Source organism: Empidonax traillii, unplaced genomic scaffold (genome assembly GCF_003031625.1).
Source record: "Empidonax traillii isolate 1590-97213 ecotype Southwest subspecies unplaced genomic scaffold, ASM303162v1 scaffold968:size590757, whole genome shotgun sequence".
Taxonomy (NCBI): domain Eukaryota; kingdom Metazoa; phylum Chordata; class Aves; order Passeriformes; family Tyrannidae; genus Empidonax; species Empidonax traillii.
The window spans coordinates 14310-30591 of NW_020956161.1; the positions used below are offsets into that span (position 1 = coordinate 14310).

The following is a 16282-nucleotide window of genomic DNA, read 5'->3' on the forward strand; positions in this document are numbered from 1 at the left end:
ATGTCTGTGCTTGAAATCAGTGGTATGATAATGAACAGAGTGAGTATTCATTTTACTTTGTGCAAATATTGTGTTTAGAGGTCTAAGCACTACCAAAAATAAGCTTGTTTTATGGTTAGTGTTTTATATTTTTTGTTGTTGTTTTGGTTTGGGTGGTTGTGGTTTTTTCATTTGTTTGTTTGGGTTTTTGTTAAAAGTTTCTGTTATTCACATTATTGTTCTATGGCTTGCATCACTGATTTACTTGTAACTTGCAGATTAAAGAATTACCAAATCTTGAGTGTTGGGATAATAAAATGTGTTTGCATTGTTAGGTACTTGCAAAGACAGCCAGCCTCTCTTATTGTTACAAAACAATGCTGTGAATATTTGTATTCATCTCCTTGATTCCGATGAACAAATAATGTATTGGGTTAGAGATATACAGATCTGAGTATTTGGATGCTGAAGTTAGGACTGGAAAAGAAAGCTTTCCTCTTTAATAAGCAAACATCTAAGAAGATCAGTGGGATATCTCACTAGTCCTCCCTCTTTTTCCTAGAACTCCTTTTCAAGGAACAATTGGAAAAGCTTTAAATTGATGTCATGCTCTTATTCAATATAGACAGTATATTGTAGGATTAAACATAAAATCCTTGCAGAGCTTAACTCTGCCTAGTTCTGACAAGTTGATACTTGCCATCTCCAACTTATTCACATTCTGAGTTCTGATCTCTACCTGACTCAGGAGCAACATACAGGATCTAAGCAGCTCGGCCTGACTGGTGCACTTTGCTATTTCAGTGTTCAATGAATTTTCGGTACAGGAACATGCACTGGATTTTATTGACAATGTTATGTTGTTTCATTTTTAAATTCTTTGTCTTACTTGGTTCCTGTGCAGTAAGTGCTCTTTGAGGACTTCTCTTTTTTTAATAGTAAATTATGAAGATGCTTGGTTGAAGTTTTCATATAACTTATCAGGTTATAAAGTGTTCTTTGTGATAAGACAGAAACGTTAATATTTTATTTATTGAATTAGTGCCAAATTCATTCCAAACTTAAAAATATACCTTGTTTTTTTTTTTTTAGGTGAACAGCTATATACCAGGAATTGGTTATCAGATTTTTGGAAATGTCATCTCTTTAATCTTGGGGTTAATGCCCTTTGTCTTTCGACTTTCCCAAGCTAAAGACTTAGAGCAACTAGCTACACATTCTGCCACTGAACTTTGCATGACTGCATTTGGATCAGATGGAGACATTCTGGTTCTCTCAATGGTTATTATAAGTTTCGTGGTCCGTGTGTCTCTAGTGTGGATTTTCTTTTTCTTGCTATGTGTAGCAGAGAGGACATATAAACAGGTATGAACAGCAAACCAAGAGGCTTCATCTGAAGCAAAAGAAAGTTTGATGTTTGCGTTTTTTGACTTTTTGGATATTTTAAACTTGTTTTCTTCAGCACTTGTTTTCTTCTATGATTCATAGATCAGTGATGACAAATACTTCAGTGGACTCACGGTTTAGATGATTCAGTTGCAATGGACTGAAGTCTCTGTAGCTAAACATATCTTTTCCTGGAGAGCATTTCTGAGGGAAAACTGGCTGAATGCATTAACCCAATGCTTTGTCATGTTCCACTTTGTCTCAGGCTTCCACAAGCAGAAGGAGCTTCATTAAAAGAACTCTATAAATTTGCCATTTGTTCTACCAGTGTGTTTCATTCAAAGAATGAAATTCTTTGAATTAATTCATAGAATCATAGAATGGTTTGGGTTGGAAGGGACCTGAAAGACCATCTTGTTCCAACCCCCCTGCCCATGGGCAGGGACACCTTCCACTAGGCCAGGTTACTCAAAGCCCTATCCAGTCTGGCTGAGAACACTTCCAGGGGTGAGACATCCAAAATGGTTCCAATCCAGACCTCATCCAAGAGCCCTGACTACTTTTTTTTTAGGTTATTTCTGTGGCTGGAGATCATGAGAGCTGCTGTCTGAACTAATTAACCTGTTCTTGTATTGCTTGTTACTGCAATTTAAGCTTTTAAGAGAGCAACATTACTAGCAGTAGAATATAGATGCTTATTGGTCTGCAAAAGAAAATTTTTTATACTTGCTGTTCTTAGACTGTAGTCAAAATATGTGATGTAATACAGGAGAATAGAATTAGCCTGCTTCTAACAGCTATAATTTCTGTTGAAAGTAACTCCTAATGTACAGGTGCTCTCTAATATAAATGATTGCCAGGTTTGAGGATTTTTTTTGAAAATGTTAAAAGCTTATCAATTCTGTTATCTAAAATTTGAAGAAAGGAATTCCAAGTGTAGCTAAATGTTGTTTATCATTAGAATATGGAGACTTTTAAAATGTGTAGTGTATTTCCTCTTTTTAATAATACACTGCACTTATTTCTGCTTTATATTAACATATTTTAATTTACACTGGTACACTGTACATTACTTTGACATACTATGTGAAGCCTTTTCTGTGTTTATTTTTTTTAATACCCCTGAAAATCAATCAACAGTTAGTTTTTTTTCTTCTCTGCAGAGGCTGCTCTTTGCCAAACTTTTTGGTCATCTAACATCTGCCAGAAGGGCAAGAAAATCGGAGGTTCCTCACTTCCGCTTGAAGAAAGTACAGAATATAAAAATGTGGCTTTCTCTCAGGTCCTATCTAAAGGTAAAATAATGTATCTTTTTGCTTTAATAAAATTTTAATACATTTAATACATTTTAAAAATTTTAAACCAGTATGTATTTATGCTGTAACATAAAATATCTCCTATGCTGCTGATGGAAGATTGGTCTTCTAGTCTGAGTATATATCTCCTGTGCACTTACTGTTGGTGCATGTGTCCCATATATGTTTGATTTCAGTGACCCTGGACCAGCAGTGTCTGCAGATTGTGAGAAAGTAAATGCCTAGTTTTCACCTTGGAATAAAGTCTGAATGTGTTACTAATGCTAGCAGAAAATCTCTTGGCTGAGTATGTTCAGTAAAAAGTGACCACTTCTAGTATAATGCAATATCTTATTGTAAGGACCTCACTAGATAGTGTCGTTAACACATTTAATTGTTTTATTAATCTTTATTCATCTGTAAAGCAAGAGCATTTATGTATATATTTGTGCTGTGAGTGTATGTGCGCCAGGTGAAGCTACAAATTATGCCCACGTGTTATCAGTAAGACATTTTGATCCCTGAAATCTGCTGTCAGTAGCTTTTGGAAGTAGGAAAAGGTCTATGAAAACATTAAGGAGTGGAGTGTGGAGACTGGAGAGTGTGGAACGCATGAAGTATAAGCAAGCAAAATTTTTAATATAAAGCAAAATCTTAAATTTGAAAGATGCATCATTTTAAGAGGAATTGAAGTGAATAATTTACATCACCCTGTTGAGTTATGAAGTATCTGTTAGGGACATTGTAAAAAACAGATATCCTTCAAACTTTACATTTGAGAGACGTATCTTTTTCTTTGTAGTCTATATTGGGGTGCTGGTTGGGGTGAAAGGAGGATAGCATCACTTGGGTAATAGAAAGTAGTTTTCATGCATATAGTGGCATTGTTGATGGGAGAATGTCTTGCCTTCTTTCCTCACAACCACATCTACATAATCCACCTTTTCTTGTGACACCAGGAGCATTTGTATAATAGTGTGGCTAACAAAAAAGCAGTCAATGGTCAGAGGCAGGTGCATAGGGAACGGACTCAGCTGAGACATAACCACTGAAGAATAGTAATTTTGACCTCCATCTGTTGCTTTACTTGACTCACTGGGCAGCTCTGTAATGCCTGCACCAGCACAGTACAAGGAATGGAGACAAGCAGCTGAGGAGCAGGGCTGTGTTCTTGCAGTGGTACTGCTGGCACAAACTAACAGAGCATTTGTCCAAAATACACCTGCATAATTACCTGCCGGTATATGTGTCCACCTGTGAAGGTGTGAGCAGGGGTATAGACATATCTCAAGTCTTGTGCAGGCCAAACGCTCTGGCTCGCTACAGAAGCACTGTGTGCGTCCCTGCAGTAGTAATTTGCACTTCAATTTTTTTCAGTAGTTAATCTTCCTATTTCTTTCTCCAAGTTCCAGGGCTGTACCTTGCATGTATACACTTCACATTCTTCTCACTTTTATACAGTGGCATGTTTGGAGAATAAAGTTGAGAAATAAATACATGTGTTAACTTGTGCAGGTGTCAGTGCAGCACTGGATGTCTAATTCTTTAACTAGAAAGAAAAAAAAAGAGGAAAAGCTCAGTGGGTAGAAACAGCTCTTGTATGTCAAAAAGAGACAAGTGATGAAAAATCCCAACCATGTGAAGTCACATCTTTATATCCTGTTGTGATCTGGTGTCCAGAAACCTTCTGTTAGCACTGATTTGATACTTGTGATTGAAGCCCAGTACTGTGTCAAATTTATGTCAGGGAATGCTGCCTAAATAAAAGTTACTACATATCATGAAAGAACTGACTGAACAAGTGGTGAATAATTTCTTTTCCCACAGTTATCTTTCAATGCTTGCATCTGAATTCATCTCATGTGCCTTCACAGGTATTCAAATGCATTGATATTGAGATCTAGCATGTTGCATACCGTTTAGATTGCCACATTGTGAGCCATGATGAAACATAGGTTCCAAGATGTGATTCTAATTAGTTATGCTGTATATCAGTGCTAATTGGGTAGGTTTTCATTCACATATTTGCATATCCTTTATTTTCAGCGTCGAGGTCCTCAGCGCTCTGTGGATGTAATAGTTTCATCTGCCTTTCTACTGACTATCTCAGTTGTGTTTATCTGCTGTGCACAGGTGAGGAAAATTCACTTGTACAGACAGAGCTGTGACTTAAATAGTTTTTAAAACAATTTTGACTGCCTTTTGCATAGTGATTTCTAGTAAGCTAGAAGACCACAGTGAAAAACCAGTAATAGCTGTTACAGCTTTTCAGAAGATTGAGTTCCATTTTCTATTGTTCGTTTCATTTACTTGGTTATTTTTCTGTAATAGCTAAAGAAACTTACTTATAGCATAATTCCTAACGTGACCTTGACAAATTAAGAGGCTGGGCAATCACCAATGATGTGGAGTTTAACAAGGGCAAGTAGTGGATTCTGCACCTGGAACAGTGTTATTCTTGGGGTTGTCCTGTGCAGGACCAGGAACTGGGCTTAATGATCCTTGTGGGTCCTTGCCAACTCAGTATATTCTATGATTCATTGTTATTTTTTTAAATCATTCCTCTTTCGTTTTTCATTGTGGTTTCTGTAACACCTTTTTCCCCCTAAAATTTTACATTAAAACACACTTTTGCAAAGACAATTGAGACTGACCTTGATGATTTTTGTGAGAAACAAGCTTGTTGGCTATATTTGCCTGCCCTCTAGTGGAATATCTTTTAGTAAGCAAATCTATGTTTAAAGATTTCCACTGCTAAGATTTTTCTTGGAGCTTCTGTTTCAAAATGCAAGGGAGTTTCTGAACGGCTTCTGGTCACATTTTCTTTACAGTTTCTTCCCTAGTTATCTCTATTGTGTTTGCTTGGTAGCTAACTATAAGTATTTTATTAATAATGTAATTTAGCAATAACTCTCATGAAAGTTAGTATATTTTAGGGTGTATTTTGGTAGTTTTTTTTCTTTGCAACTTTGTACATGAGTTTAAAACTGTTTTAGAGTGTATTTTTTTTTATTGCTTTAGAGACATGAAAAAAAAAGTCTTAAGTTCTGATTAAACCTTTTGGAACATATATTGTCTCAAACCTTGTATCTTTGAATCATAATTTTAAATTGACACTGTATCAAAACTGTTACATGCCTAAAATCCCGATGTATATTTATTTCTGGGAAATGTTTCTCAGAGTTATGGTTCTCAGAGGACCATGAGATATCTGTGGTTTTTTGTTGTAATGTAATTATTACTTTGAATTAAATTTTGATTTTTTTCCCCACTCTTTTGTTTTCAGCTGCTTCATATGCATGAGATCTTCCTTGATTGTCACTACAACTGGGAACTTGTAATTTGGTGCATTTCACTAACTCTTTTTCTCTTAAGATTTGTCACTCTTGGATCTGAAACTAGTAAAAAGTACAGCAATACCTCAATATTACTTACAGAGCAGGTGAGAATTTGTCTAGACCTATATTTTTGTATCTAAACAAGTCCTTCATCTGGTAGGTGTCAGACATTTTAGATGTATTAAAATAGTTTGGAATAGGGAGTTAATTATGGTGTGATGAAACAACCCCTTACAACCTGAAACTCAGTTTCTGAGATAAGTGTGTGACTTTATTCAAAAGTTGTAAGGAATATTGAGATGGCTATGTCTCAATTTCTGTTTAAGTGAGAGGGCTTAAAGGTACCAGTATGAGTCATTTGATGTAATTTAAGATCTAACAGAACACAAATATAAAAAGCAGTTTTTAAATAGGAAAAAGAAATCTGAAATCTTAAAGTATTTGATGAGAAAGTAAAAGATCTGAAAACAAAATTATCCTCTATGAAGTGAGTCACTGTTTCCAGTCCAGTAACTCTGACTGCTAGATTTCACGGATTATGTGTTGTCTCCTTTTAACTCCTTGGAAATATTGTCTTTCAGTCATCTGTCAAGCTTGGCTTTTGGTCAGTGTGTGTTTCTTCTCAGGAATGTTCTGCTCAGTGTTTGTACTGCAAAATTCTCTCTCTTCTCTGCCTGGTATTGCTGATAGTTTTCAGAGCTAAGCATGTTTAATAAGTGTTAGGTAAGAAGAACCTTCTTGGAGAAGTTTCACACTGGTACAAAGCAGCATTCAGGGCAAGATAAATAGGCGGTTCAAGGAACCTTCACAGGTTTTGTACAGAAAATGTGTTAAAATTGGAATATTAAATCTTCCGAACTGTGTGTCCTGAAGTCAGGATGTGAAGCCTATGACAGATGGTATAAATGACTGTGTGAGTGTTTTGCTCAATGAGAATTCATTCTATCTTTGCCTGAGGTGATGAGGCTGGACACTGAGAAGCCACACTGCCTGTCTGCCGTGTCCTCAGTGTGCTATTTTGCACCAGTCTGAAACCTCTCAGAGTTCCCGAGCCTGGAGAGCTTTGCATTGTTCTGTTGATCCTCAGAGTACAAATGGCCTAATGTTCCTGTGAAGTTTATGTCTGCTGTTTCTGGAATGGAGGTGGAGGGAAATGTTTATGATAAGGATTGGAAAAAAAATGTGGAGAACAAGGGAAGAGAGAGATTATCAACCCTTTATTTTGCTTTCATAGCTTTCTATACTATGCTCTTCATGGGAGTCAGTGTTTGAACATTTTAATCTAGCATGGACATTGAAAGAAACACTTTCTGTATGTCCTCATAACTATAAAAAAGAAGTAAAAATAAAAATTCAGGAAGTGCTATGTCATCAGACACTTATCTTTGTATTGAATCCAGCCTATCTTGTTATAAGGATTTTTCCTCAGAAGTGCCCAAGAGCCATATGAAAAGAACACCAAAATAGAATTCACAATTGTTTCTCAGAAAATGAAAAGTACACGCTTCATCCCAGATAGAACTCATTTTGGACTGGTTTCACTTGCAAACTGGATACTACTCTTTACAGTGTTCTTGACACGGACTCATGAAAGTCTGACATTTTGGCTTTTCATGAGAGGTGAAGCCCAAACAATTGACTCACTTTTATCTAAAAAAGCACATCTGATCCAGTGTCCTTGAAAATCACACACTAGAGTTATTAGGATTACTGAGAAGAGAATGAAGCTGTAAAACAAACAAAAAGTACAATAACAAAAAGAAAAAAAGACCAAGAAGCCTCAACTCCCAGATTCAATTTAAATGCGTCACGGATAAGATGAAATTGCAAATTCTACTTTCAACCTGCAAAGTTCCAGGCACTTCTGTGTGCTTTAAATTCAACCTATGAATTTAATAATTAGGAGTCATGATGGGAAACTAAAAGATCACTTGGTTTACATAAAGTGATTTCTTGACTGTGTGATGTGTGCCTGTAGTTTTTCAAGTCCTTCTGAAAGTGTTTTTAATTGTTTTAAATTTGTTGAGCAAAAAACAATGTATGGTCTGATCAAAGTTGTTATCTTGCAGTTTTGAGTCTCAAAATTGATGTGGTTGATGTCTCTGCATATACACATTTAAACTCCTCTCCTGATTCAAAGGCCTAGTTCTATTTAATATCTTTACCGATGATCTGGATGAGTGGATTGAGTGTACCATTAGCAAATTTGCAGATGACACCAAGCTGGGGGAGAGTGTTCGTCTGCTGGAAGGCAGGAGTGCTCTTCAGAGGGACCTGGGTAAGCTGGAGAGTTGGGCTGATTCCAATGGGATGAAGTTCAACAAGGCCAAGTGCCGGGTCCTGCACTTTGGCCACAACAACCCCCTGCAGCGCTACAGGCTGGGACAGAGTGGCTGGAGAGCAGCCAGGCAGAAAGGGATCTGGGAGTTTGGATTGACAGGAAGCAGAACATGAGCCAGCAGTGTGCCCAGGTGGCCAAGAAGGCCAATGGCATCCTGGCTTGGATCAGGAACAGTGTGGCCATCTGGATGAGGGGAGTGATCCTTCCTCTGTACTCTGCGCTGGTGAGGCCACACCTTGAGTATTGTGTTCAGCTCTGACCCCCTCAGCTCAGGAAGGACATTGAGGTGCTGGAGCGGGTCCAGAGAAGAGCAACGAGGCTGGTGAAGGGACTTGAGCACAAGTCCTATGAGGAGAGGCTGAGGGAGCTGGGGTTGTTTAGTCTGGAGAAGAGGACGCTCGAAGTGACCTCATCACTCTACAATTACATGAAAGGAGGTTGTAGCCAGGTGGGGGTTGGTCTCTTTTCCCAGGCAACCAACAGTAAGACAAGAGGGCACAATCTTAAACAGTGCCAGGGGAGGTTTAGGTTGAATATTAGGAAAGTATTTTTTACAGAGAGGGTAGTCAGACATTGGAATGGGCTGCCTAAGGAGGTGGTGGATTCACTATCCCTGGAGGGTTTTAAAATGAGGCTGGATGTGGCACTGAGTGCCATGGTCTAGTAACCACAGCGGTGTTGGATCAAGGGTTGGAATTTATGATCTTAGAGGTCTTTTCCAACGTATGATACTATGATTCTATGAACTGTTAAAAGAGATTTGAACCTTCCAAGGGTTTTCAGGTCTGGTAATTAGAGCCTTTATTTTTAGTTTAGTCCTGTTTATAAATCTTGAATTGTTGAAATCAGTAGTTTTTTATTTAAAGGCTGAATATCTTTGCCTCTCAAAGCATAATTTGACTTTAAAATAAAATTGATAGTTCAGGAGCTTAATGTACCTTGGAATATATTAGGCATTTTTTTTAAAATTTATTTATTTATTTTCATAATTTGTAAGAATCTTACAGTGGCCTTTTAGGGAAAACTGATCATATTCAGTTACTTTATTTAGATGTCTGTGGCCCTTATTTCAATAACCACCTTACAAAAGGTGGTTAAATATATCATAGCATCATATAGCATCACTTCCTTTCTGCAACTTTACTTTTGTAGCTTGCGAAATGTCATCTGAAGAACTATTTCAGCACATTGCTAAATTTTTCATTTTTTTATTTTGTTGAAGGTTGTCATCCTAAAATAAGAAGTTAATGGCTTTTCAAGGCTTTTTTTCTTTTGATTTGCTTTTGTATGTGATAGAAAAGAAAAAACTAGCCTTTGTCTGGTGTAGAATATCAAACATATGTTGTTTGAGAAAGAAAGATGATTTTTCAAAATTGCTAGAAGGTCGAAAGAGAGCGAATTTATACTCTTAACTTTCTCAGTAACACTGACCTGAAAAAGTCTGCATCACAAAAATATTGAAATGTTCAATATACTGTTCTTCTATAGCAATGAAGAGTTTAATAATTTTTTTCAAATATTTCAAGGCACTGGAAAGATTGATTTTCTTCACCCAAGGTGCTCACAAAGTACTAAATTATACTAAAATCTTTTAAAAGAAATTACACTTTAGGAGAATTGTGTTTTAATGTTTTAGTCTATTCAATAACTTCTGGGGATTTTAGGCCTTGTAAGGTCTGCCTACTAGTATAAAAACCTCGGAATGAATTGACAAACCTCAGGCAATTGTTGAAGGAGGAAGAAGAAATTATGCAAACCTTACATTCATGGTGGTTTTTCTTGCCTAATTTGTGGATTGGACTAAACTTTGAAGTTGTTGCTATAATAGTGTCAAGTGTATTTTGTTATGTTATAAAACATTGTATTTTCCTGTGGTGCTGAGCCAGTACTTGTTCTTAAATATTAAAAAGGAACCAAAAAATTTGCTTGCTTGCAGAAATGTCATTGCAGTTCTGTCATTTGGCTGCTAAGTAATCACTTCATTGTAATATTAAATATTTCCAAATTTTTAAAATTCTGAATAAGGGTTGATACTTGGATTTTTATTTATTTATTTTTTTTTTAATCAGATAAACTTGTACTTGAAAATGGAGAAAAAGCCTAATAAGAAGGAGGAACTGACATTAGTGAACAATGTTTTAAAACTTGCTACTAAGTTATTGAAGGTAAGATTAAAATAGTAATCCTGTGTTATATGTAACAAGCAGAATAGATTGGTTAAAAAACCACTTGTGTTACTTTTGCAGGCAGTACAGTCTGCTTTGGTTTAAATCTGCTCTGTATCTCCTTCACAGTGATGCTACTTGTTCACACACTGTTTCATTGCTATTGTTGTGGATTGCACAGTTATTACATAGAGTAAGTTTTACTCTTTAACAGCATATGAGCAGTGTGAGAGGAGGTACTTCAGGGTTAACAGGATGATGAACCCTTGGATGGTGTTGCAATTTTGTTGTCTGTTTTGAGTGTTGATACAGTGGTGATTTGAGGCCTTGTGGCCTCATTCTATCACCTGTTGAATAATTCTGATCACTTAACCCATTGATTCCTGTGTGCCAAGGAGCAGTGCTTAAAACGAAGCTTAAACTTGGTTTTTAACCTAGACAGCTCTCACTTTCCATGAGAGGACTGATGATGTCAAAAAGGACTCAAAGCTGACAAAGCAACAGCTTGAGAGTTATGCTACAGCATTAAGGAGAGCTTGGTTAATCAGTTACTGACTGTATCTCCTGATACAAGTATGAGGGACTCCAAAACTTTAGGACCTGGTTTTGGAGCAAAAAAAGGAAATATTCTCTGTGCATCAGGTAGCAGACTTGTGCAACTGTTGGTCAAAGGACACTGGATGCAGAAAATTATCTGGTTTCAAGGAGAGACTGGACAAGTAGACTAGACAAAGCACAACAGGTTCAGGGAATCATGTCATGAGCTGAAATGTTTGTGTGCCGTGAGGAGGCAGGTAGGGTGAGAAGCAGCTGCAGTTGGTGGCAGGATGCTGATCTTGGTCAACCAACCCTTGATCTGATTCGCTCCGTCTTTCATACTTTTCTCAGTGTTTCAAAAAAAGTGTTCATGTTTTACTCTTGCCAGAAGTGTATCAACTGACATGGCCTTTTCAACAGGGAACTTGGCTTTTGTGGCACAAATCCCAGACCCAGGCAATCACAGTTACCGTGAGAACGTGCCCAAAAGTGATAGTTTCATGCCAACTACTATGAGCTTTAAATAAACTCTTGGTAGTTACTGAACAGCACAATCATGCATTTCATTCCCAGTAGCTAAATGGAATCATGAGTTTTAATTTGGTTTTGGATGTTTTTGATCTTTAAGCTTTCATTAGAGACTAGATTATATTGAATACTCTTACTGTTTTCTTACTCACAAAATTGTTAAGATGAATCCAAAATCTAAAACCTTTTTCCTTAAAGAATTTCTCTGCTGTCCTTCTCAGAATCATGTCTTTTATATCTTTTGTATTTGCAGCAGAGTTTTATACCACATTACATCTAAATGAAAAGATTGTTCGTTCTTATTTCACCTCTTTTGAAAGAAGAGCCAGAGCTTTGAAATTCTTCTTTATTAAAAAAGGGTTTATAAGGCCTTGTTCAAGGCCCAGGATGTAATGCAGTAGAGGGATGAGGATGAATTTAAAGCTAGAAAATATAAAGGACCAAAGCAGTGGATAGTTGTTGTACTTTATATAATCCACTCTTATACCTTAAAACTTTGTTCCTTCCTTTATTTGACATATTTCTAGGCCAGAAAAGTTTGGGTAACTATGTTCACACACCAGTAATTGAAAACTGATGAAATAGTCTCTTTGTTCAAGTTTTGTTGCAGATTAATTTGGGCTAATTTTTTCTTCCAATAGAAAAAAAGTAAAATATTGGCAGTATTAGTATGTTTTTCCTTTATCATCCTTTCTAGTTATGCTGATCAGCAATTAGTCTCAAAATTAGTGGAAAATAAAGGGAATTGCAATAGGAAAGATATTGTTAATTTTTCATAGTAGTGAGGTAGCCTTCTGTCATTATGGAAAATCTTTTCTAATTTTTTGTGGTTCTGATGTCTGTCATTCTTTCAACACTGAAGGTGATTTCTGGAAAATTAAAAGGAATTCTAAAATGATGGCACCTAGCTGTCCATTTTCTTGGCTCCATGTGCATATTGATAGATGCTATGGATGAGTAGCCCCCAATTTTTTGAAGGTTTATTCAAACACCATCAGTCAGCAGCCAGTTAACGTGACAAATATTTTCCTGCACATTGTTTTTTATACTCCAGATAATGTAGAATGTTTTACTCCACTGAGACCTGAAAACTTCCTAAACTGTCTAATATTGCTAAATATATATGTGAAAAAAACACCTCTTTGTGTAATTTTTGCTTTTTCATGATTCTGTTGTTTTGCATTATTAGGAACTGGACAGTCCCTTTAGGTTATATGGGCTTACAATGAATCCACTGCTTTATAACATCACCCAAGTTGTCATCCTGTCAGCAGTTTCTGGTGTTATCAGTGACTTGCTTGGATTTAATCTAAAGGTAAGTACTTGAGAAACATCCCTTCTTCCCCCCATGGCATTTAGAATATTGTGATATGATCTCAGGATCGTACATTGTAGCCTAGTTAATTCTTAGCTGTATTAACTAGAATATTTATTGTTTGGAAACGGTTATTAATTTAAAGCTGTATCAGAAGAATAATGATGTATTTGTCAGAGCAGCCCTTTTAACTTTTTTGTTTGTTTGTTTTCATGGCTTTGTAACTTCATTTAGGACACAAGAATTCTTAGACATAAATATGGAGATATTTGTACACATGAATGCAAGACCTTCTTTAACTTTTCTTCGTATCCCAGATTTGATATCTCTCTTTACTTCCTCAGCACTGACTCTGTAGCTTTTTATGGGATGCAGAAAGATACAGGCTATCCTTGCACTGCAGTAAAGTATTACACAGTATTACTGTGACCAATCCTACACAGTGTTATTTTGTCCTGGCTGAGGGACTGTCTCGTTAGGTCCTTCTTTCTGGCCCCATCTGAACTACAAACTCTGGAAACTATTTAAAGATTCAGGTTATGAGGCATGTTAGTTTCCACAAGCTTTTAGTTGTCACAGAGCCCTTGATTTGCCATTGAGTTTGCTTATATCTGCCTTTTTTTTTTTTCTATTAGAAGTAAATGAATGGAAAATGTATTTTGTGTATCCTACAATATGCAGTAAATGAAATAAGAGGAAAAAATAATTGTAGTGCTATTGCAATTCTGGTAAACAGAAAAGTGAGATGAGAAATAACCTTGATGTACTGCTCTAATTTTTGCAGCTCTGGAAGATCAAATCTTGACAGTGTAGAAAGAAGATGAAATAACACAGTGTTATAGAAAAGCTTATTGATGGACAAAACTGCCTCAAAGCAGCCACTGAATCTGTATTTCAGATGCTACAACCTCTTCAAGGATGTCATTTGGAAAACTGAAGTGTTTACATCTGTCTTGTGCAATCTTTATATTTATTTCATCTTCTCCCTGGTTTATGTTCATTTTAGTTGACATTTATATTTTATTTTCAAACTTGTTTAGTTTTGGAAAAGGTCAGATTTGAGAAGGGTCAAAAACTGTGTGTCTGAGAACTTGAAATCCTGAAAATAGATTACACTAAATTACTCTGTAGTTACAGCTGAAGCCAATGCTGGACATTTTTAGTTACAGTAACACTATATGGAAGTCATTTGATTTTTGATAGTGTGGTAAAATCACTTAGAATATTTCATTTGTACCAGTCATTTATGAGGACAACATAACATCAATAGATGTTTGGTTGCAATAGAAAAATGAGACATATACAAAACATGAAGTTCTGACAATACAGTATGATAGGTAGCAGAAATATTTTATATTACTATTAGAAACAAGTGGGAATTTCTAATATTGAGTAATTCCAGGATCTAAACTCATATAGGCTGCAGTTTAAATATCCTGGGATATTAATAAGGTATTATTTAACGAGTCAACAAGTGTTCTTTGAAAACACTTTTATTAGAGCAATAATTGTAAATGGTTACCATGCTGTATGATATTTTGATAAAAATTAAATATTGTATTTATTTGAAATACTGAGCTGTTCTGTGCAGCTCTGCTGTGCATGTGCACTTTTTATTGTTACTTTTAATGAGAAACTTTATACATACAAATGTATATTAATTGGAATATATTATGGTGAACTATGGAGCAGTATGTATTATATGTTGAAGTTGAGTATTTAAACAAGAATTATTTACTGGTGAAAGGAATGCTATGAATGACTTAGCAAAAGATAGGTAGATGCTCTCCTCCTGTACACTATAGTATATGCCATTCTTACCACATTGAAGTTTAAGAAGAGTTAAACACAGAACAAGTTCCTCTGGTGAGCAGCAGAGTTCATGAAGCCTGGGCAAATTTGTGTCTTCAGATAACCTCCCATTCCTCCCCAGCAGGTGTCATTCCCAAGTGCTTTCCACTGGCGTTTCACAGCCGTGGGTGTCACACCTCTCCCTCTGCCTTCTGTTCCTGCCTCCCACATGGACCAGTCATGTAGACTCCTGGTTCTTCAGTGTGACAAAAATACGTGTTCATCCCTGTAGAATTAAGTTACTTGGAACAAACTTCCCTTCTACAAATTAACTTCGAACAAACTTTCCTTCTACAAATTCATTTGGGAGGATTAGTATCACCAGGTGCAAGTATTCTTACATTTTGTGTTTTAAAATAGTGGCTTCATGTTGAAAAAGTATAAGTAATTATGTGACAAGAATCTGAACGTTGCACTATGTTTGCTAATCTTCAGAATCTTGAAAGATTTGAAGTAATGAGTCTTAAACTTATGTGGTATAAAATTATTTTTATATATAAAGCAACATAAACAAGCATTTTGTATTTTATTTGCCTCTGTACTAATGTTTAATAATGACCAAAGTGCATTCTGGATTTTGGAAGAATGTATTACTGGAGCTTTAAGAACATACTATATATAGTTTCTCATGTGAAAACTTCAGCTGTATCTGATCTGTTTCTCCTTTCTCTGTTGTTTGATGTTGGGATTGTTTTTAAAAATTAAGTACATTTTATACACAGTTTTTTCCAAATTATGGTACAGACCTACACAGAACTTAATTTTGCACAAAATATATCTAAAAAAAAAAAAAAAAGAACAGCAGGAGTTCTATGGGTGATCAAAGCTAAGGCTGTTGCTTTTCACAGCCTGTCATTATTACAAAACCATTCTTTACTCTAGAGTGGAATTATTTTTAGAAATGTGAAGTAGTGAATATCTGGCTTTCATTACTTAAAAAAAAAAGGAGGGAGAAAAAACACTGCAGTTTTGGTTGAAGGTGAAATTAGTTAAACCATGTATACCTCAGCAACTAGCACTGTGCTGGATTGTTGCACTAACAAATGGCGGCTTGGGGAAAGTAAAAGATTTTTGAAATTAAATTAAAAATAATAAAAACCTTTATTTGCTACCCTTAGGTATATTCGTTATGTTAAAAAATGAGAGAGGTTTATTCTCCACCCCTCAATGTGGAAAGTCCAGTATAAGAATAGAGGCAAGTAGAAATATGGCAGATCTTGCGTGTTAACTGTTATTTTTCGCCACGTGTTTTGTAACTGAAAGTGTGATCAGGCTTGGAATAAAGCTTTCTATGGTTGATGGTAAAAAAGAAAAGAAGCAATGCAGTGAGCTATATCTTTTGGTAACATCCAGCATATTTCTGAGTCTGCCTGTTTTCATTTAAATCCATATATTCCGTTTGAATTAAAGCATGTTTGGGAGAGAAATCTGGTCCACGGAATGCAAGTGGTGGTTGTCAGAATTGCACTTCATTGCAAGAACACAAACCTTCAGACAATTTTAGTTATGCAAAGGAGTTAATTTTTTTTTAAGACTTTTTGGACATG

The 16282-nt window shown here is 36.0% G+C and overlaps 1 protein-coding gene across 1 annotated transcript in view; it reads left to right on the forward strand.

Moving 5' to 3' along the window:
- Nucleotides 1–16052, forward strand: part of PHTF2 (putative homeodomain transcription factor 2) — a gene marked incomplete at its 5' end in the record, with an annotated part of 30176 nt that extends 14124 nt beyond the window's left edge. The window contains 7 exons of the mRNA XM_027903477.1: nucleotides 1072–1344; nucleotides 2529–2660; nucleotides 4707–4793; nucleotides 5947–6102; nucleotides 10409–10504; nucleotides 12759–12884; nucleotides 13669–16052. Coding sequence (XP_027759278.1) covers nucleotides 1072–1344; nucleotides 2529–2660; nucleotides 4707–4793; nucleotides 5947–6102; nucleotides 10409–10504; nucleotides 12759–12884; nucleotides 13669–13689 — 891 coding nt within the window. The remainder of the gene's footprint in view (nucleotides 1–1071; nucleotides 1345–2528; nucleotides 2661–4706; nucleotides 4794–5946; nucleotides 6103–10408; nucleotides 10505–12758; nucleotides 12885–13668) is intronic.
- Nucleotides 16053–16282: the final 230 nt, after the last annotated feature.